The sequence below is a fragment of the Canis aureus genome, chromosome 3 (assembly GCF_053574225.1).
Source record: "Canis aureus isolate CA01 chromosome 3, VMU_Caureus_v.1.0, whole genome shotgun sequence".
In the NCBI taxonomy this organism is placed as follows: domain Eukaryota; kingdom Metazoa; phylum Chordata; class Mammalia; order Carnivora; family Canidae; genus Canis; species Canis aureus.
Window position 1 is genome coordinate 11,447,757 of NC_135613.1, and position 22,197 is coordinate 11,469,953.

Below are 22,197 nucleotides of genomic sequence, written 5' to 3' on the forward strand. Positions count from 1 at the left end.
AATCTCCCCACAGTTGGCAGATTTCATGGGGATTCTGTTTAGAATTTATAGGTCACCACCGTAACTTAGATTTGTTTTAATCTTGGAGCTACTGAAGTTAGAATTTTGTTTCGATGGCTTATGGATCACTTACTTTGAAATGTTATGGACATACTTCTTTAAATTCATACAGGTTATGTTCTTTTACGTTTAAAAGTGGCCTCAATGTTGTGAGTGCATACCTTGGTCTTTGTTTCAATTGTGATCCCCTTTTAGAGTTGGACAGTAAAGAGGAACAGAGCCAGAACACAGAAGAAGGAACTGAGTTACCACAAATTGATTGGGGCTGTCCTGATTGCCTCCAAAAGAGATGCTATTCTCTTCACTTTGGACACTTATTTTCTTAATTTTAGGTGATTAGAGTTTTTATAAACATAGCTCAATTGAGTTTTTAGTTAGAGCCTGTACATTTCTATTGTGGCACATTTTGGAATAGAGTTTAATAAGCACTTGATTAACAGAATGAAATGAATGATAATATTTAAAGCATTTAAAAAAATTCAGCGTAGCCATAAAATTGCTTCTACCATGTGTTAAGATTGTAAGGGCAAAGTAAAAGGACAGGAGGGGAATTCTGACTGTAAGGAATGTATATCATTAACAAGATGAGACAAGAAAGCAGGCAACAGGGTGTGTATAATTCAGTGCTGAAATAAAATTTTACCAAAAATTGTATCTTATGTGTTAAGAGTAGGAAATTATTCATGGCCTTGGTATCTTCTTAAGGTGAAAAATAGAATGTTTCATGTGTCTTTTCCATTTGGTTAGTGTTGGAGGCTTTTGTATTCCCTGTTGTTTGTTGGAAAAGAATATAACTAGCCCTATCTTAAGAGAAGTTTATTTTTAGACTGTAATTTTAATAAGATCATCAGTATTTTTGGTAATGTTTTATATTCAGATGTTTGGATAAAAACTGAACATGTTTGTGTTACCTAGGTATGTCAAATTCTGTAGAAGTAGAAATGCAGTATGCCCTGTGGGCATCTGTTTGACTTGGTTCCCATAGGCTTTCTGACCTCCTGTTATTTGTAGTTTCTTTGTATATATAACTCTGGAGTAAAAAAGTCATTTGTTTTTCCTTGAGATAAAATACATATTCCTTCTTGAGTTCTTGGCCTAAATACTCCTAAGTTATATTTATCAAGCATCAGCAGTATACCAGCATATGGCATCAGTAGAATTTTTTGGATTCAAACCCTTGACCCTTTTTAAAAGCCTATTCATGAGAAATTCTTTGATGTTCACTGTTATTTGATGCATCTTTCTTTTCTGCAGCTTGTGCCCCAATTAGTTCGTATTCTAAAGAACCTCATCATGTCGGGATATTCACCAGAACATGATGTTTCTGGTATCAGTGACCCCTTTTTGCAGGTGAGGTTGAAAGAAAATTTTGGAGAAATGAATGTAATACCTTTGGAATAGACTGTTTCTTTCGTCTTAAGTTTGTGTCAGAAATTTGGTAGTTAACTGATTAATTACATTGATATAGTAAATAGTGACAGTTCTACATTAATAGAATAAAATAAGTAATATGTAATAAGTACTCCATAGAGACTTGACTTATCAATATGATATGTCTACAGGTGGTAGTATACTTTAGCTGTGGAGTGATAAAATATGGGTTGTCTAATTACTTCATTCAGACATAGAAGTATATATTATTTCTCTAAAGATAATATTTAAAATTCTTCTGTTTGAATTATGACCATTTCTAGTGAGATCTAAGACTTCATTTAAGTTATTTGAGTTTCATACCAAGTCAGTTCCTTTGTGCCAGCCATAATTAGTAAACACTAATCATATTTTGCATACTAGGTACGAATTTTGCGGTTATTAAGAATTTTAGGACGAAATGATGATGACTCAAGTGAAGCTATGAATGATATATTAGCACAGGTGAGTAGATTCAATCTGTATTATATTATTATTTTTTAAAGATTTTATTTATTCATTTATGAGAGACTCAGAGAGAGAGTCAGAGACATAGACAGAAGGAGAAGCAGGCTCCTCACAGGGGGCCTGACGTGGGACTCAATCCCTAGACCCAGGATCGTGGCCTGAGCTGAAGGCAGATGCTCAACTGCTGAGCCACCCAGGCATCCCTCAATCTGCATTATTTTAAATCTTCATTTTAGTGGAGCGGGAAGTAGAGCGATGGTGGTTAGATGGAACAATACTTGTCTTTCTTGATTGGTGGCTGTAATCAGTCACAAAATGGCTCTTGTTACTTCTGGATATTTTTCAGAAGTGTTTTTTTTTTTTTTTTATCACTTATATACTGCCTTCTTGTGACTTTGCAGGTTGCCACAAATACGGAGACTAGTAAAAATGTAGGAAATGCTATTCTTTATGAAACGGTTTTGACTATCATGGATATTAAGTCAGAGAGTGGACTGCGAGTAAGTCTTTTAACTTTTTTCCTAAACATTTCAGTTAAAATAAATAACTTAGACATGAGTACTTTAGAAATGAATTGCATTTGGAAATTATCTTTTAAGAAAGTGATGCAGAATGTATAATGCTGTGTTTTGGTATTTGAAGTAACATTTCTTCCATTGACGGTTTTTAATACTGATTATAATAAAGTTTGGAAGCTCTTACATATAGTTAGATATATACAAACTGTTGGGTGAAGGGAATATTTCAAAGAAGCTTTTACTAGAGCCATGATTTGAATTATATTCTTCACTTCAAACAAGACATCATATTTGAGCTAATTTGTTTTTCATAAGTATTTGTGTTTTTTTTAAAGAAATGAACACTTAAACAGTAACAAAGGTATGTAGGGAGGGAAATGTTTGCTGGTTGCTTTCATGTTCTAGTGGGGAGTACAGTTATCCTTTTCTCATGTATTTTTTTCAGAAATTTAAAAATGTGTCTGTATATGTATATTTCTTCTCTTCCTCACTTTTAAAAACCTTTGTTTTGGTAATTTAGAGTTCTAGAAAAGTTGCAAAAATAGTTCCGAGTTCCCATATATCTTTCACTCAGTTTTATGAGTGTTAACATTGTGCATAACTAGAGATAATTATAAAAACTAAGAAGTTAATATTGGTACCATACTAAATTACAGAATTTAATCAGATTTCAACAATTTTCCTACTTCTGCCCTTTTTCTGTTTGAGGAGCCAGTCCTTGATCCCACGGTGCATTTAATTGTCATGTCTTCTTAGCATCCTCCAACATGCAGCAGTTCCTCTGTCTTTCCTTGCCTTTCATGACTTTGACACTTTTGAAGAGTACTGATCAGTTACTTTGTAGAATGTCCTCAATTTGGCTCTCTCTGATTTTCTCATAATTAGATTGAGGTTATGCTTTTTTTGGCAAGACCACCACAGAAGTGATGTGCCCTTCTCAGTATCATATCAGGAGGTACATGCTATCTATCTTTCTCATTACTGGTGATATTAACCTTGATCATTTGGTTAAGGTGGTGTCTCTTGTGTCTCTCCACTGTAGAGTTATTATTTTCTCCTTTGTAGTTAAAAATACTTTGAGGGAGACACTTTGGACTATGCAAATACCTTGGTCTTAGACTTTTTGCTCACCAATTTTAGTATCCATCAGAGAATCTTGTCTGCTGTAGTTATTAGGGTGGTGTTCCAATGATACTTTTCTATTCGCCTTATTTATTCCTCATTAAATAATTGGAATTTTTCTGTAAGGAGAATTCTCCCTCATGAATTTATTTGTTCTTTCAATCACTTAATCATTTAATGGAAGAAAGAATTGCTAGTCATAGCCTTGTAAGAAACAGATTTACTAAATACAGTCCATTATTTGTATACAGTTCTTTTTGTCTTTAACATTCCAGTATCCAAATAACTTAACCAAAATTACTTAGGTTAGCTTTCTTCCTCTCCTTCCCTTTCAAGCAAAGTGATAATGTATCATATATATTGTCCTGCACCTTATTCTTTTCCCTAACATTATCTTGGAGCTAGTCCATATTCATGTTATAGAGACCATTCCCATTAAAATAAAATGATGGTGGAATATACATAATATAAAAATTAGCATTTTTAAGTCTGTAGTTCAGAGACATTAGGTATATTCACATTGTTTTGCAACCACTACCACCACCACTGTTTATTTTCTCAACTTCTTTGTCTTCCCAAGTTGAAACTATGTATCCATTAAACAATAACTTTCCATTATTCCCTACCTTCAACACCTGTCTACCATCATTTTACCTTCTGTCTCTGTGAATTTGACTATTCTAGATACCTCATGTAAGTGGAATCATACAGTATTGTCCTTTTGTAGCTGACTTTTCACTTAATCATGATGTCTTCAAGGTTCATCCATGTTGTAGCATGTGTCAGAATCCTAATGGCTGCATGATATTCCATTGTGTGGATGTACCATGGTATACTTAGCAAATTTGCTATAAATGGACACTTAAGATGTCCCCAATCATTTGTGATTACAGATAATGTTGCAGTAGATTCTTGTGCATATGTACAAGTGTGTTTGTCAGATAATTTCTAGAAGTGGAATTGTTGAAGCAGAGGAGTTACTCAGATATGCATAATTATTGCCAGATTTTTCTCCAGTGAGGCTTTGCCAATATTATTCCTCCACTAACAAGAATTTAAAACATAATCTTCCAGCAATTACTGTTGAAATAGAATATGATTTTAAGAGTTTGCCTTCGGATTTTTTGTTTTGTTTTGTGCTAGCCATCTATAGAAATACCATCTATTTCACTTTTAAATAGTTTGCGCGATCAGAGGCCAGGAGGTGTGATCCTTAAACAATATAAATGTTTAGTTTTCTTAGATTTTTAACCTATGCTATTTCTCTTTAGGTCCTAGCCATAAATATCCTGGGTCGTTTCTTATTGAACAACGACAAGAATATTAGGTAAGTCAATTGGAAAATATCGTGTATCTTGGTATTACATGGTATTTTCAAGAGTGACTTTGCTCAAGATTGCACATGTATTGAGTGACATATCTAGAACTTCAACTCAGGATTTTAATTTTTGGTCTTAAAACTACTATTTTGTAAAGAATTTGAGGATATGCCTTATGACTTAACTCTTACTTTTGTTTACATTGTCAATTTTGGAGTCAGCAAACTTTCTGTGAAAGACCAGATGGTTAATATTTTAGGCTCTGTGGGCCTTAGGGTTTCTGTGGCAACTATTCAAAACTCTGGATCTTGGTATGAAAGCAGTCATAGACTATGTAAGTGATGAATGGCTGTGTTCCAATAAAACTCATTTATAGAACCATACAGCAGAGGGGCTAGAGTCTTGTAGGTAGAGGCTGTGGCTTGCAAATTAAGAAAAATATAACATTTTGTGTCACAGACTTGGAATGTGTTTGTGAACTCCAGCTAATTTTTTTAAGTAGGTGAATTTATCAGTATTTTATTTTGTTACTTTGTGTAGTATACCCTGCTTGCCCTTTTTCCTGTTTTAATCAGGAGAAAATGTTGTTTCTTATCATGTTGAGCATTTGAAAATGTGTAAATAATCATTGTGATACCCTGAATTATCTCCCCCTTCCAAAAGAATTTTTAAATACTTGAATCTTAAATTCAGATTTAATAGGGGGAGTTTGGTGCTAGTATCAAAAGCAAAGAAAATATAAATGGTAACATTGAAATCAATTCCTCTTGCATTTTGGGGCTGTGGAAAGGCATACTATGTGCTTTTCTTGTACTACTTGGAAGAATTTGAAAGAATGGAATCATGTACTTTTAGAATTTAAATGGACTTGACCATGAATGCAAATCTAAATCCTCCTGGTTACCACTACTTTATATTATAATGTCTTTTATGCCTTTAAGATGTTACCATTATACTCTCTAATTCTGTCTTGTCTTTTAAATGCTTAAAACATATTTAAATCATCTTTGTCATTATTTAAGTAGAGAAGAACTATCCTGAATTTTACATTTTAATTCTGTCTTCTGCAACTTTGTTTCATCCAGATACGTAGCTTTGACATCTTTGTTGAAGACTGTGCAGACAGATCATAATGCAGTACAGAGGCACAGAAGCACAATTGTGGACTGTTTAAAGGATTTGGATGTCTCAATAAAACGGTAACAGATTATTGATAGTTCTTCCCCCCCCCCCCCCACCTGATAACTTCATAATAGTTTTAAGAATGAAGATTTTGACATTTGTTTATTTAGTCATTATTTTCACAGATGAACTCTGCTGAGTAAATTCTTTTTAAGAAAGGATTGGCAAGGAGGAGGTTAGGTCAGTGAAGGAGGCCGATCAGGGATACTGAAGTGCACGCTAAAGTCCGCCTTGATTCTTTATGATAAACAGGTACAGATAAGCTGGCAGTAGTCTGCCTAACAGAGGTGCTGTGCTCTGTGTGCTGGAGGATGAAAATACGGAGTGATCCATCGGCTAAGTGTTTTATCACAATGCTGAAACTCAGTTGCTGACAGCACACATTTTCTCACAGTACTCACACCCCACGATACTAGAAGTAGCCATGTTTTTTAGGACAGTGTGTTAGGAATGACTGTTAGGCAGCAGGTGGCAATTTGAAAATGCATAAATTCTTTTCCTGGATGGATTAACTCTATTGATTCTATTGGAAGAACTGGAGATGTTTGTAAAACCTAGTTAGAGTTGGCTTCAGTGAACTTTTGGTTCTGTGTTCAAATTCAGAATAAATTAGATTTGGAATGATCTCTGAACTCATTCATTTAACAAATATCTATTGATATTGAGTTCCTTTTATTTTTATTTTTTCTTTTATTTTTATTTATTTTTTATTTTTTTTAAAGATTTTATTCATTCATGAGAGACACACACAGAGAGAGAGAGAGAGAGAGAGAGAGCCACAGACAGAGGGAGAGGCAGGCTCCATGCAGGGAGCCCGGCGTGGGACTCAATCCTGGGTCCCCAGGATCAGGCCCTGGGCTGAAGGCAGTGCTAAACCGCTGAGCCACCGGGGCTGCCCTCCTTTTATTTTTAGAAAGCAGATGCTAAGTGTGTGAGCAATTTAAAGATAGACCTAAACTAAAAAAAAAAAAAAAAAGGTAGACCTAAACTCAGCAACATTAACTCACCTAGTACTTTGCATAGGATTTATTTTAATTGAAAAAAAAATTTTTTTTTAAAGATTTTATTTTTAAGTGATCTCTATACCCAATGTGGGCCTTGAACCTACAACCCTATAGTCTTGCATGCTCCACCAACTGAGCCAGCCAGGTGCCCAGGATTTTTTGGGCTAGGGAGTGCTTTGCTCAGGATTTATAAGCCTGTCAGTTGATTCTCAGAGCAAGCCAATGAGACGGATCAGACAATTACTTCTACCCCCACTTAACAGATTAGTTAAAATACAGTCCCAAAGGAATCAAATGATTCCTCTAAACCTGCCCCCCTGTATGGGGCAGACCTGGGAATAGAAATTAGACCTTCTGACTCCTGTGTTGTTTTTCTATTACTCGTGACGGGGCTTTGCTTTTCAAAAGTAAAACCTGTGTCTTCTTGACAGTCTATTTAAGGAGCTCTGACTCTGTAAATAAAATCTTAAAAAAAAAAAAAAGAAAAGAAAAGAAAAAGAAAAAGGCAGCCAGGTGGCTCGGCGGTTTAGCGCCACCTTCGGTCCAGGATGTGGTCCTGGAGACCTTGGATTGAGTCCCATGTCGGGCTCCCTGCATGGAGCCTGCTTCTCCCTCTGCCTGTGTCTCTACCCCTGCCCCCACCCTCTCTCTTTGTCTCTCTCTCTCTCTCTGTGTCTCTCATGAGTGAATAAATAAAATCTTTAAAAAAAAAAAAAAAAAAAAAAAAAGGATCTCTGACTCTGGATCCCAAGTGCTTCATTTCAAATCTTGGTTCTGACCATTTATTCATTCATTCATTCATTCATTCATTCATTCATTCATTCGAGACCCAGAGAGAGGCAAGAGACATAGGCAGAAGGAGAAGCAGTCTCCTCACAGGGAGCCTGATGTGGGACTCCATCCCCAAACTAGGATCATGCCCTGAGCCAAACCCAGAAGCTCAACCACTCAGCCACCCAGGCATCCCAGGCTCTGTCCTTATTAAACTTGGTTTGGTTGCTTACCCTTTCTCTGCCTCACATATGTAAAATGCAAATAGAAGAGCACCCATTTGTAAAGGTTATGCAGGATTATGTAGATTATTATATATAAAGTACTTATTCATTATGTGAGAATTAGCTACTATTATATTCCTGTTAAGATTGAATGTTATTTATAGATGAGCTTAGAAAGTATTTCCTACTTATTAAATTGGTATATATTTTTTAAAGATTTTATTTATTTATTCATGAGAAACAGAGGTGGGGGGGGCAGAGACGTAGGCAGAGGGAGAAGCTGGCTACATGCCGGGAAGCCTGATGTGGGAGTTGATCCCAGGACCGCGGGATCATGCCCTGAGCCAAAGGCAGATGCTCAACTGCTGAGCCATCCAGGTGTTCCCCCCCACCGCCCTTTTTTTTGAAGATTTTATTTATTTATTCATGAGAGAAAGAGAGGCAGAGATGTAGGCAGAGGGAGAAGCAGGCTCCATGCAGGGAGCCTGATGTGGGACTTGATCCCAGGACCCCAGAATTACGCCCTGAGCCAAAGGCACTGAGCCACCCAGGCATCCCTGAATTGGTATTTTGAAAGTCAGTTTATATACCATGTTTGAAATTATTAACCAAATATAAAAAGATGCATGCTGTAATCTTCTTTTATATGTTAAACATTTCTGTTTTGCCTTGGTAGCCAAGTTTGATAGGCAGTTACAGAAACTCTTATTTGCCCACATAGCACATGCCCTTCTTCCCTTTGCCATGGCCCTCATTTTCACTTTCATTGTCACTCCCACAGCTTTATTGAGATAAAATTAACATAAACATTGTGTTTGAGGGATCCCTGGGTGGCGCAGCGGTTTAGCGCCTGCCTTTGGCCCAGGGCGCGATCCTGGAGACCCAGGATCGAATCCCACGTCGGGCTCCTGGTGCATGGAGCCTGCTTCTCCCTCTGCCTGTGTCTCTGCCTCTCTCTCTCTCTCTGTGTGACTATCATAAATAAATAAAAATTAAAAAAAAAACACATTGTGTTTGAGATGTACATTGCATTGATTTGATATATATTGTAAAATAGTTACTACCATAGCATTAGTTAACACTTGTGTAATACCACATAGTTCTTTCTTTTTTGTGGTGAGAATATTTAAGATCTACTCTCTTTGCAACTTTCAAGTATATAATACATTAGTATTATTATTATTGATTTTTGCCATCATGCTGTACATTAGATCCCCAGAACTTACTCATTTTGTAGCTGAAGTTTATACTTTTTGACTAACATCTCCTCTTTCTCCTCACCCTGAGACTTTGGTAATTAGCCACCATTCTAGTCTGTTTCTGTGCTTTTGGCTTTTTTAGCTTCTAGCTGTAAGTGACATCATACAGTATTTGTTTTTCTCTGACTTATTTTGCTTGCCGTAATGTCCTCAAGGCGTCTTTTTATTCCAATTTTCTATATCTTGATGTAGACTATAATTTTAAACAGAAGTGGGTGTAATAAAAGAATATGGTGGCTTTATCACATTTTTAAGGAATAATGCAAAGAGGTATTATCATTGGGTAATTTTGTTGCTTCTCTTTTTGAGCCTTTTAACTATTCTGAATTTCCACTTCATAGTATAGACTGTTGAACCTAAATTATGTTTTTGGTCATGAGTTAGGTATCTTTTAGAGCTTTTTGAAGAAAAGTGTTGAATGAAAATTCAAAATGTTAAAACTAACTTTGATAACTTTGGTTATCTTGTGTATGAGATTGGAATCACAAGATCGTGGAAGAACATCCAATACATCTGCCAGTACTTGATGTTCAGAAATAACACACCTGGGTCTTTGTTTCTTTCTTACTATAAATATCATAACTTTTTATTTTTTACTTTTTCCCTCTGCAAGGCGTGCAATGGAATTGAGTTTTGCCCTGGTAAATGGGAATAATATACGAGGCATGATGAAGGAATTACTTTATTTTCTGGATTCATGTGAGCCAGAATTTAAAGCAGACTGTGCATCTGGAATCTTTCTTGCTGCAGAAAAGTAAGATTTTTACTTTTATTGGTAAAAGATGCTTGGAACTTTTGGAAAGCACCTTTACAACATGGGGGAAAATGTTGTAAACCTATTTAAAATGTGTAATGTTTATTTCAGGCTCCCAGTTAGAAATTTGCTTCATTAGAAGGCCATTCTAGTCAGTATTTAAGTATACTTTGGTTTTAAGTAAAACCAAAAACCTCTACTTTTATAAAATCTTTTATATTCTTTAATTTCTCATCTATGAAGAGAGGATAGAAAAGTTTTTGTTTGTGTTTTTTTTGGTAGAGAATAGAAGAACTATACCATCATAGCACCTAAATTGTGTTTTTTTTGTAAAACTTTTAGGAAGAAGTACCTCAATTTTAGTAGAATGGTTATTTCTTTTTCCCTTCTGCCCTATGAATTTAAGGGACTGAGTTTCTAGTCCTAGTGTTGCCTGGGTTTGGGGACAGTCCTTTTTCTTCTTTCTTCTCTGCCCTCCTGCTTTATCGTTATGATTTGTTTTCTGAAAAAGTGGAGATGGAGTCCCATGTCTCAGCTCAGTAACTCCTCTTGCAGTTATAATGTGAAACTTCTGAGTTTCTGTACCATTTCATTACCCTTTGAAATGAGGTAGCTGCTAGATTTGAAGATAAAATGTGTCCAAAAATAATCACTTTACCAGTCAACCTAAAGAAGATATAGGACAGGATTTTTGAAAGTCACTGAGCATAGACTAGTTCCCAGATTTTAATTGTTTCATCTGGTGCAATTATTTTCCCAGGTATGCACCTTCCAAACGGTGGCATATAGACACGATTATGCGTGTTCTGACAACGGTAAGTAGTGTTTTTTTTAGTCCACATATACTATGCACTAGATGTACTGGTTAATGAGCCCTTGTTCTCATGAAACTTACACATTTTACTTCTAGTGAGGGAGTAGGAAATTCATGGGGAAATATGTAGTATCCTGTTAGGCAGGAAAAAAAATACTGTGAGAAACACTGAAGCGGCATGAAGGACTATAGCAATGGCGGGGAGAGTAAGAATATGGGGCATTGGGCCAAGTTTTTTAGGTGGAGAAGTCAGGGCATGTCGCTCAGAGAAGGAAACGCTTGAGGAGAGATTTCAGTGAAATGAGGAGCCATGCTAAGGTTTGGGGGAACAGCGAGTGTTACAAAGCCCTTAAGTAGCAACAAGTATGGCCTGCTTGGAGAGCTTTAAGAAAATGAATGAAGCCAGTAGCATGAGAGGCAGAGAACAGTAGGACTGAAGCAGGGACTAGATTATATAGGTCCTCAGAGGAGTTTGGAAATTGTTTTTTGTTTTTTTAAAAAAGCCATTGGAGGGTTTTGAATGAATAAATTTATTCTGGATTTAAAATTATGGTTTTATAAGATATTCTTTCTTTGGCAGTTGTCCAGAGTTTTAGAGCTTCCCTGTTTATCATTCAGTTAATAGGCATTACAGATTTAATCAAAATGAAAGAACAGTGGCATTTATTTTTTTTTTTTATTTTTTATTTTTATTATTATTATTTTTTTTAATTTTTATTTATTTATGATAGTCACACAGAGAGAGAGAGAGAGAGAGGCAGAGACACAGGCAGAGAGAGAAGCAGGCTCCATGCACCGAGAGCCCGATGTGGGATTCGATCCCGGGTCTCCAGGATCGCGCCCTGGGCCAAAGGCAGGCGCCAAACCACTGCGCCACCCAGGGATCCCGAACAGTGGCATTTAAAGAAAACATAACTGCTATGTGTAATTGTTGCCACCAGGAATAGCTGCAATAAAGGGAAACTTTCACAGATTTATCACATTAAAAATTGAAACACACATAGCAAAAGGAAAAAAAACCTACAGAGTTAAAAGGCAAAGGCAACTAGGAGAAAAATATTGTAACATATGACAGCATGTTAATATCTTTAATCTATAAATAATTTACAATTAATAGGAAAAATCAAACATTGTAATGGAAAAATTGACATTTCAACAGACATTTCACAAAAGAAGAAATGGCTAATTAATTTTGAAAAATACCCTTATTAATAAAGAAATAGTAAAATTATAAGTGAGGTATCCTTTTTTACTTGTCATACTTTTTAATCTAATTCCTAGTGTTAATTAGGAAATGAAGAAATAGGCAGTACTCTCCACTTCATAGTGGGTATAAAATGTTGCCACCTTTCTAGAATTATACTCGGGTACGTGGGCCAAAATCAAGAGTCAGACACTTAACCGAGCCACCCATGCGCCCCTAGTTTGTACCTTTTTTTTTTTTTTTTTTGGTACCTTTTAACTCATCAATTCTCTTTAGGAATTTATCTTGGAAAAATTCAAGGACAACAAGTATACAAAAATGTATATACAAAGATGTTCATCCCAATCTTGTTTTTTAATGGGAGAAAACTGGGAAAAACTACAAGTCTGCAAATGGTCCTTGGTTAAGCAAGTTATAAAACATCTGTAGGAAGGAATGATATCGTTAAAATTGTGTGTGTATGTATGCTTGTTGCTGTGGAATTCTGTCTGTGACATGCTAGTTTTCTAGTTTATTTGAATTAATTTTGTAAAAATGTTAATAAATGCACTTAATGGGAAAACTATATTTTAACAAAAGGTATGAATCAGGATACAGTTTATTAGTTTTTGTAAGGCTCAAAAGAAGAGAACAATTAGAGCTCCTGAAGAAAAGTGTTGTCAAAATTTAAACCATTCTTTTTTTAATGCTCCTACTTTTCATTTTTCCAGTTGACTTAGGTAATCTTATTATGGTCTTGTGATTTTTCCTCTTTAACCTATTGATGTGCTGGATCAAAAATTAATTGATTTTTGAATGTTGAACTAACTAACCTTCCATACCTGGAATAAATCCCACATGGTTGTGCTGTACAGTTCTTTTTATACATTGTTGTATTTGATTTGCTGATATATTTTTTTAAGGATTTTTACATCCGTATTCATGAGAGATACTGGTCTATAATTTTCTTTGACCTAAGTGTTGTTTAGTTGTTTAATTTCCGAATATTTTGGGGTTTCTTAGCTATCTTTGTTCTTGATTTCTAATTAAGTCCTGTATGACTTTTATTCTTTTATTTATTTTTAAAAAGATTTTACTTATTTATTTGAGAGAGAAAGAGAATACAAGCTGGGGGAGGGAGGGGCAGAGGGAGAAGAGAATAAGAATACAAGCTGGGGGAGGGAGGAGCAGACTCCCTGCTGAGTGGGGAGCCCAATCTGCCGCTTAATCGACCTCGGGATCATGACCTCAGCCCAAGGCCGACACTTAGCTAACTAAGCCCATCAAGGTGCCCCTCAGCTTTTTTCTTTTAAATTTGAGATGTTTCTGGGATCCCTGGCTGGCTTAGTCAGTGAGCATGTGACTCTCTCGATCTCAGGGTCATGAGTTCATGCCCCATGTTGGACTTGGAACCTACTTTAATTAAATAAATTTGAGATGGTTTTTTTTTATGGCCCAGAATGTGGTCTGTCTTTAGTGAATGTTCCATTGGAGCTTGAGAATAAGGAGTTTTCTGCTATTGGATAAAGTGGTGTATAAATGTCATTTAGATCATATCGATGCTTTCTCTTATTTAAACACTACTTTTTCCCATTGGGGAAGAATATAAAACAAATTACTTTTTAGCTTCTCTCTGTTCCTTTTTGACCATTTTCCCAAACTTCTTCCTCTTTGTGTTTTTCTAGTAGGTGTGGGCATCCCAGTCACCTGAGGTTTTTTTCTTTTTCTTCTCTGTTCCCCCCCTCTCCCCATCTCCCCTTTTCCTTTTCCTTTTCTTTTTCCTGGTCTCATTCTTGTAAATCAGACCTGTTCCTCTGTCCAGTAATGGGAGCTTGATCAAGGTGGGCTGATATCAGGCACAGATTCCACTGTTTGTGTCCTACACAACTTGGTTATCATAATGCTCTGACAAGGCCAAGATTTAGTTTCCTCACAGGTTGAATAACTTTACTTTGTTCCATGGTTGCAAATAGTATCTTAGATTCTACTAGTAAAGAGGACATTAAAGAGACTAGATTTGTTTTTGTTTTTAAAGTGTGGATGATTAAATACAAAATATTTTTGACCTTTCTGGGATGAATGGTTCTGTAATTTTTATAAACTATAGTTCTAAAGGACAGTGCGATGTTTTAAATTGAAGTTTTAAAAAGGTTACAGTTTATTTAATTCTTATTTTAACATGCTGTCCTTTTGGACTGTTGACGTACACTCTCCTCTCCATCCTCCAGAGTAGTTTGGTTTCTGTAGCTAGCCCATATGATTTTAACTGTGTTGAAGAGTTGTGAGATGGGAGAGGTTGTTGTAATTAAGTTCCCAGTTACTGCATTTCTTACATTTTTGAAATCTTAAACCTAATAATCTATTTTGAAATAGAAAAGTTCTTAAAATTTTAATCCTTTGTTTTTTTTTTTTTTTACTTTTACAAAGGAGATTTTTTTTTTTACTTTTTTTAAAATTTGAAAACTTAGAATACTCATTTAAATAAGGAAGTCATCTGAATAAGACTTTGAAGTTTGAGCTGCATATGAACCTGAGAATCGGAACCCGTTTTATCTTTGAGGATATTTCGTAGCAGTCTTCTTTGAATAAAAGCAATAGCTAACATTTCTTATCATTGTAGTGTGTTTTAAGGATAACTGCATTTCTTTTTAGGCAGGAAGCTACGTTCGTGATGATGCAGTCCCCAACTTGATCCAGTTAATAACCAATAGTGTGGAGATGCATGCCTATACTGTCCAGCGCTTGTACAAAGCAATTCTTGGTGATTATTCTCAAGTAGGTACTTTTTACTTTGGTAGGGAAATTACCCATTACATTCCTGTGTGTTCTTGTTACTAACACTCTAGATGTGCCTTGATTTTGACCTTTATGATTAGATGACCTGGGATTTGCATTAATCTTTGCAAGGATTGAAAGCCTTTGACAAATGGTGTCTTTGTTTTGACAGCAACCTTTGGTACAAGTGGCTGCATGGTGTATAGGTGAATATGGAGATCTTCTTGTATCAGGCCAGTGTGAAGAGGAAGAACCTATTCAGGTACCCTTTGCTACTCTCTCAGGAGGGGAGAAACTAGTGTTTTTGGTTATAGGAGGATAATGTTTTATGAGTTGAGGTCGATTCCGTGGAAACCTGTTAAAGAAGTTAATGCCAGAATTCTATTGGGAAACTTGGCAGTTTTTGTGATAGAACTTACTATCCTTACTGTGTCGGGATAGAACCTACTCCTTACGATATGAGACTGAATTATATTGTTTCTCCTACGCTGTGGCTTGATAAGAAATGAGACCTATCCATATCAGCATTTGCTTATTAAAAGACTGGGTTTTAGGAGATGTGGTAGCAACAACACTTGTACTCTATTTATCTTTTTATTTTCTTCTTTACTTCTGCCTCTTGCAATTAATATAATATGGCTCTCAGCCTCCAGTGGGTATTTTCCACTCTTTTTTTTTTTTTTTTTTTTTTTTAAATCTCCTACCTGCTTCTGATTGATGGATCAGCTTGGACAGTTACTGTGGCAAAGCACAGATAGTTGTTAGAGTTTTAGTAACGATGGTAGGGTTGTCTTTCTGGTGGCATCCTGTGACTTGATATCAGATTTAGATATTGACTTTTTTTTTTTCTCCCCAGGTAACAGAAGATGAAGTGTTGGATATTTTAGAGAGTGTTCTAATCTCTAATATGTCCACCTCTGTGACCCGAGGTTATGCTCTCACTGCCATTATGAAGCTTTCTACCCGATTCACCTGTACTGTAAAGTGAGTATGGAGAAAAAGTAGGATGAACATGTTATTTTGTAATTTTTAAAACTCTTTATTATAGAAAATTTAAAGGAAAGGCAAAATAGGGTCGTAAAATGAATCATATATAACTCTTATTCCACAGTAATAATCATTAATTTATGGTTCATCCTTATTTTATCTATACTTTACTCCCTTGTTTCCCACATCCCACCATTTATTATTTTAAAGATAAAAAGTTATGGTTTTTTTTGTTTTTGTTTTTGTTTTTAAAATCAGGTATCTGGGCAGCCCGGGTGGCTCAGCGGTTTAGTGCCGCCTTCAGCCCAGGGCGTGATCCTGGAGACCTGGGATCAAGTCCCATGTCAGGCTGCCTGCCTGGAGCCTGCTTCTCCCTCTGCCTGTATCTCTGCCTCTCTCTTTCTGTGTCTCTCATGAATAAATAAATAAAATCTTACAAAAAATAAAATCAGATATCTAATGCCTTTTCTCTTTTTTAAAGTAGAGTAGTTACTTCCCTCTATAAGGGTTCTGGTTTATTATAATATTTTGAGGTATCTGAAGAGGAAGAAAATCACAAAGGTTTGGGTGGTTCGTTAAATGTTTAAATTCTGCTCTTCACTATTTGGAATGAAAGTCAATTGGATTAGTTTCTCAGCCAGACATATTTAAAGCAAACTTAGTTCTCTTAGACTTTCTGTAGTTCTGTGAAAACTAACCCTTTAAATGGTGAACTAGAAGAATTTGTTGTCAGGTAATAACCTTTTGTTGATAAAAGCTTATTGTAAGGTTGTTAAAGAAGAGAATGAACATTAATATACTTGTTTTGTAACAAATTAATAATTGATACTTTTTTCTAGCAAATTTTAGGTATGGGACATCTAACAGAACAAGTACTAGTGGTAGATGATGGTGTTCAGGTGTATGTTGGATGTAAGAAGATAAAAGAAAAGTGTAGAGATTATAGGGGAAAGGAGAGAAAATAAGTGGGAAAAATCAGAGAGGGAGACAAAACAGGAGAGACTCCTAACTCTGGGAAATGAACATGGGGTAGTGGAAGGGGAGGTGGGGGGAGGATGGGGTGGCTGGGTGACGCGCACTGGGTGGGGGCAATTGACGGGGGGGGGGGGCAATTGAGGGATGAGCACTGAGTGTTGTATGTTCGCAAATCGAACTCCAATAGAAAAATATACATTAAAAAAGTGTTTTGTCTTTGAAAAGATATGTAAATTAAGGAAAGAGGAGTATTTCGGATTTTTAACCAGAAAACTGGTTTGTTTGTTCTCTCTGCTTGTTTACGAACTTTCTTTTGGGTATTTGAATTTTTTTGTCATTTTATCCCAAAGCCGAATTAAGAAAGTGGTTTCCATCTATGGGAGCAGCATTGATGTGGAACTCCAACAGAGGGCAGTAGAATATAATGCACTTTTTAAGAAATATGACCATATGAGGTAAGTGGAAGAAACTAATCAATGCATATGGCTGTTAGCATGTGAACAGATTGTCTTGATAATCCACAAAGGAGACTCCTTCCTCATGCTTTATTACTGGACTTCACAACTCTGTTTAATCCTAATTGCTTGTCTGCTTTTATTTGTCCATCTTCTCTTCTGTCTACCTTGTAAATTATCTGTGTCCTTTCATTCACCTTTTCCCCTTTCTTTTGGTGTGAAATATTTGCTTCATTTTCCATGTTATTTGGTTAAGAAGTGGGAGTTGTGTTTTTTCAAGAGAATCTCGTCCTAATATTTAACTTTGTGATGCATGGTCTTTTTTCCACTTCTGTTATGCAGTGTCTTCTTGATTGGAAATGGCTAATACCTACTTATTTACCTTTCTTTCATTCCAATTTCTGTACCTCTGAGAAATCCCCATCTCTCGGGATTTAGGTGGACAGTTTGTCTATTCAGGGTTTCTCGCCTGCCCTTAATCCAGTCAGGAATTTAGGTCATGTATTCTTGTAATCCACCTTCTATTCTAGTGTGTGTTTTAGAGGGTGGGGAGCAGAGATAACTGTCCATGTCTGGCTCTAATATAGTAACACTGATTGTCTTGGGTAGGGAATCTAGGTTAACTGCCTAGAATTTAACCACTTCAGATTCTTCCAGGTCTGCCCTGCTTGAGAGAATGCCTGTCATGGAAAAAGTGACCACAAATGGCCCTACTGAGATTGTGCAGACAAATGGAGAGACAGAACCTGCTCCACTAGAGACCAAACCACCACCTTCTGGGCCACAGCCCACCAGCCAGGTAGCTTTTCACTTGCTTATCTGGGAATCTTATAACAGTTCCTTATAACCTGTATCTCAGCTGATTGCCTTCAACGTTCCTGGATTGATTGAGGATTCTCTTCCTTATTTTTAAGTGTTGAAAGAGCTTTGCCTTAGATGCAGATTAGATAAATGACTAATGAATTGAGATATTATTCCTTGTTTAGGCCAATGATTTATTGGATTTGTTGGGAGGAAATGACATAACACCTGTTATTCCAACTGCACCTACAAGCAAACCAGCTTCTGCTGGTGGAGAACTTCTTGATTTGCTGGGAGACATCAACCTTACAGGTGAGACCAAACTGGAGTTATTTAATGCTTGGCTGGAGATAAAGGCCTTGGGGAAAAACTACAGTGAACATAGACTTCCTGGCACATGAATCAGTTAAAGAGGGGGGAGGCTGAGTCAGGAGTGGGAAGAGAATCTTCACAATATCTGGATTGTAAACTGTCATGCTAGTATTCTAGAGATAATTCACAGAGATTCTTTAAAGTCCAGTATTTAATGTTGGGAGGATAAATTGCTCTCATAGTATTTAGGATAGAAAGGACTTTCAGGCTACAAAAGAAATATATCCCAAGTCACTTCTGCTTTTGGTTAGTGTCCTAAAACATCAGTTTTTCTATGTTTCTTTTTCATAATTTGGTTTCAGGAGCCAAGGCCATTTGTGGAGGGAAGAGAGATATTTAGGTATTTTCCTCTCTTCCTCTTAATAAAGCAATGAAGGGAAAAATTGTCCCTGATGATGATATTCAAATACAACTTTACATTTGGGAATGTTTTTTTCTCATGTTTGTTTATATGTAGTAGACATTAGTTAATTGTTGATGTATTCAGTGACATTATGAACCCCTGAGTCCAAGTGTATCACTGTAGCACATAATTTCTAAAGTGATTTCTTTAAAAGTATAATGGTGAATTACTACGTATTATGACCTCAAATAGAAAATAGCCATAGGATAAGGATTTTGGAAGGATATCTAGCCTGGCTATCAGAGATTAAGTGATTTTTTTTCTAACAGCTTCCTCCCAGAGCTTATGGTTTATATTTATGTCTTAGTAAAATTCAAAATGTTACTTGTTATACACTTTTGAGTCATTCACAAATAGTTTCAATCCCCCAGATGCCACAGCTCTACTGGATACATGGAAAAGCAAAAACAACTCCTTGGTTAAAACATAGTGTATAGATGATACACTTATTAATATATTAGCATTTCCATGTTAGTTCATAATCTTCACAATTGTAATTTTTTAATTTAAAAAAATTTTAAAAGATTTTATTCATTTATTTCAGACAAGAATGTACACAAGCAGTGGGGAGAGGCAGAGGGAAAAGCAGATTCCTTGCAGAGCAGGGATCCCAATGCAATGCAATGTGATGCGGGGCTCCATCCCAGGACGCTGGGATCATGATCCAAGCAGAAGGCAGAGACTTAACTGACTGAGCCACTCAGGCGCCCTGTCAGGAGGTCTTAATGTTTTGTTTTTGTTTTTACTTTATTTTCCTAGTGTTATATGAAGAAGACTAATAAAATGTTAAAGAGCCTGGATTTTCCTTATTCACAGTGTGTTTTAAACACCTTTGCCTGCGCACCTGGGCTGCTCAGTCGGTTAAAGCATCTACCTTCGGCTCAGGTCATGATCCGGGGTCCTGGGATTGAGTCCTGTATTGGGCTCCCTGCTCAGTGAGAAGACTGCTTCTCCCTCTGCCCTTTGCTCATGATCTCTCTTTCAAATAAGTAAATAAAATCTTAAACAAAACAAACACATTTTCTTTATTAGGTTAAACATTTTTGAGTTTTACATTCTTTAAGCCATCATTACAGTCATATATCCTAATGCAGAGTAATTTAAGTAAGTAGAAATTAGGAAATAAATTTAGTGTGTGCTTTTAGGGGAACTGGAGCAGTGAGTTTTTGTTATTTCCCAAAACTACTTACTGTTCCTTTACAGGAGAAAAGAGCTAAAATCTGAGGGATTTAAGGACTCATATGCTGCCACCTTGTTTTGAGTAGCCTCTGATTTTCCATAGGAATGCATTTCTGGGATCCCTGGGTGGCGCAGCGGTTTGGCGCCTGCCTTTGGCCCAGAGCGCGATCCTGGAGACCCGGGATCGAATCCCACATCAGGCTCCTGGTGCATGGAGCCTGCTTCTCCCTCTGCCTGTGTCTCTGCCTCTCTCTCTCTCTGTATGACTATCATAAAAAAAATAAATAAATAAAAATAAAAAAAATAAAAATAAAAAAAAAAAGGAATGCATTTCTAAAATTGTTCTGGAAATGGAAATTGTGGGAAAATTACTAGATTAGAGTTATAAAATTTAGAACTGTATGAATATTTTTTGTATCCTTTATTGGTATTCTGCTTTACTACACTTGTTATGTTGTTCGCATTTGTTTCAGCTTCTTGAGTTTTGCTTGGCCATGTATATTTTTACTTTCTTTGCTAATTTTTAGTATGTCATTTTTTTTCTTGTGTACTTGGGTTTTTTTTTTTTTTTAATTTTAGCCTTACTTCACTTCACTTTGTTAATCCTTTTAAAACCGGTATATTTTCCAGATAATTTTATAAGTAGTTTGAAATATATTTAAACCTAAAATGCACTCTTTATTTTACTGTGTTTTCTTATGCCTCTTCTTGGGATCCTGATTTCTCTCAGTTCATGATCATTTCCTATCACTTAAATGATTCTCAACTTGTTCTTATTTGGAGGGATCAAATAAAGATGGTAATTTGGTGACTTCTTTCCTCCACTTCATACCACCTCTCCCAGGGTATTTAAATGTGTATGTGTGTTAAAATTTTAGTATGCAGTATTTAACATCTATAAAATTTAAATGCTTTGATCTACTTAGCTTATAAAATGAAATCTTATTAAATTATTACTATTATTAAAATATTATTTTGCCCACAAGGGGTTGGCAGTTGGCACTATGTGGAGATACTTTTGATTGTCACAACTGGGAGGATTGCTGCTATCATTTAATGGGTACCAGCCAGGGGTGCTGGTAAATATCCTACAAGCACAGGGTAGCCCCCTACAGCAAATAATTAGCGTAAAATTTCATTAGTTTTGAGGTTGAGGAACTTTAGAGGTATAATCCTGTTCAACTCTCCTATTGCAAATTGTTCTCCAGGTTTGTATTACTTTGTATCCTAACAGCAGAGATTAGAAGTCTCCATTGTTCCATATTCTTAACAGTATCTGGTATTTTCAGACATTGAAATTTTAACCATTCTACTAATGTGAAGTAGTATCTTGTTGGTAATATTCACTATCTCTTATAACTGATTCTCTTTTCATTCAGGTTCCCCTCTTCTGTGAATTGCTTGTTTCTGTCTCTTACAACTTTTATTATTATCTTTTTCTCTTACCATCTTTTTTTCTTAGTGACTTATAGAAAATATTTATAGGTCTGGATACTCATCTGTTTGCTATTTTGTGGCAAACATTTTCTCCTGCCTGTAGTCTATCTTATTATGGTATTTTTAATGAATAAAAGTTACTCATTTTAAAGTATTTGAATATTTAGTTCTTTCCCTTTGTGGTTTATGCTTTTTTAAAAAAGAGGAGTAGTTATTTATGTATTCATTTATTCATTTAGAGAGCGTTAGGAGGAAGAGGGGCAGAGGGCATGAGGGGGAGAGAATCTTTTTTTTTGGGGGGGGGGAGAATCTTAAGCAGGCTCTGTGCACTTAGCATGGAACCTGATGTGGGGGTTGGTCTCATGACCTTGACCTAAGCGGAAACCAAGAGTTGGACATTTAACCTGCTGAGCCACCCAGATGCCTCTGGTTTATGCTTTTTGCATCTTGTTTAAGGAGTCCTTCTCTTAACCTGAGATGAAATAATTATCTCCTGTATTTTGTGTGTGTGTGTGTGAGCTATATCATGCTGGCTATTTGATTTACCATTGGAATGTTTCATTTAGGTGCTCCAGCTGCTGCTCCTGCCCCTGCCTCAGTCCCACAGATATCCCAGCCCCCCTTCTTGTTGGATGGGCTTTCATCACAGCCTCTCTTCAATGACATCACTACAGGTATGATTACCATCAGTGAGAGGTGTAATTCTGTAAGCATTAAGCTGACTG

At 36.2% G+C, this 22,197-nt stretch overlaps 1 protein-coding gene and 1 non-coding gene across 2 annotated transcripts in view; both read left to right on the forward strand.

Moving 5' to 3' along the window:
* Window positions 1–22,197, forward strand: part of AP1G1 (adaptor related protein complex 1 subunit gamma 1) — a 79,223-nt gene that overhangs the window by 47,713 nt on the left and 9,313 nt on the right. The window contains exons 7-20 of the mRNA XM_077889578.1: window positions 1,315–1,410; window positions 1,855–1,935; window positions 2,340–2,438; window positions 4,850–4,905; window positions 5,983–6,096; window positions 9,951–10,091; window positions 10,852–10,906; window positions 14,741–14,863; window positions 15,036–15,125; window positions 15,720–15,847; window positions 17,176–17,280; window positions 17,938–18,079; window positions 18,267–18,393; window positions 22,039–22,146. Of these exons, the coding sequence (XP_077745704.1) occupies window positions 1,315–1,410; window positions 1,855–1,935; window positions 2,340–2,438; window positions 4,850–4,905; window positions 5,983–6,096; window positions 9,951–10,091; window positions 10,852–10,906; window positions 14,741–14,863; window positions 15,036–15,125; window positions 15,720–15,847; window positions 17,176–17,280; window positions 17,938–18,079; window positions 18,267–18,393; window positions 22,039–22,146 (1,465 nt within the window). The remainder of the gene's footprint in view (window positions 1–1,314; window positions 1,411–1,854; window positions 1,936–2,339; window positions 2,439–4,849; window positions 4,906–5,982; window positions 6,097–9,950; window positions 10,092–10,851; window positions 10,907–14,740; window positions 14,864–15,035; window positions 15,126–15,719; window positions 15,848–17,175; window positions 17,281–17,937; window positions 18,080–18,266; window positions 18,394–22,038; window positions 22,147–22,197) is intronic.
* On the forward strand, window positions 6,378–6,462 carry LOC144311631 (small nucleolar RNA SNORD71). Its single transcript, XR_013377227.1, has one exon. It is a non-coding gene; the product is annotated as a small nucleolar RNA SNORD71 (small nucleolar RNA).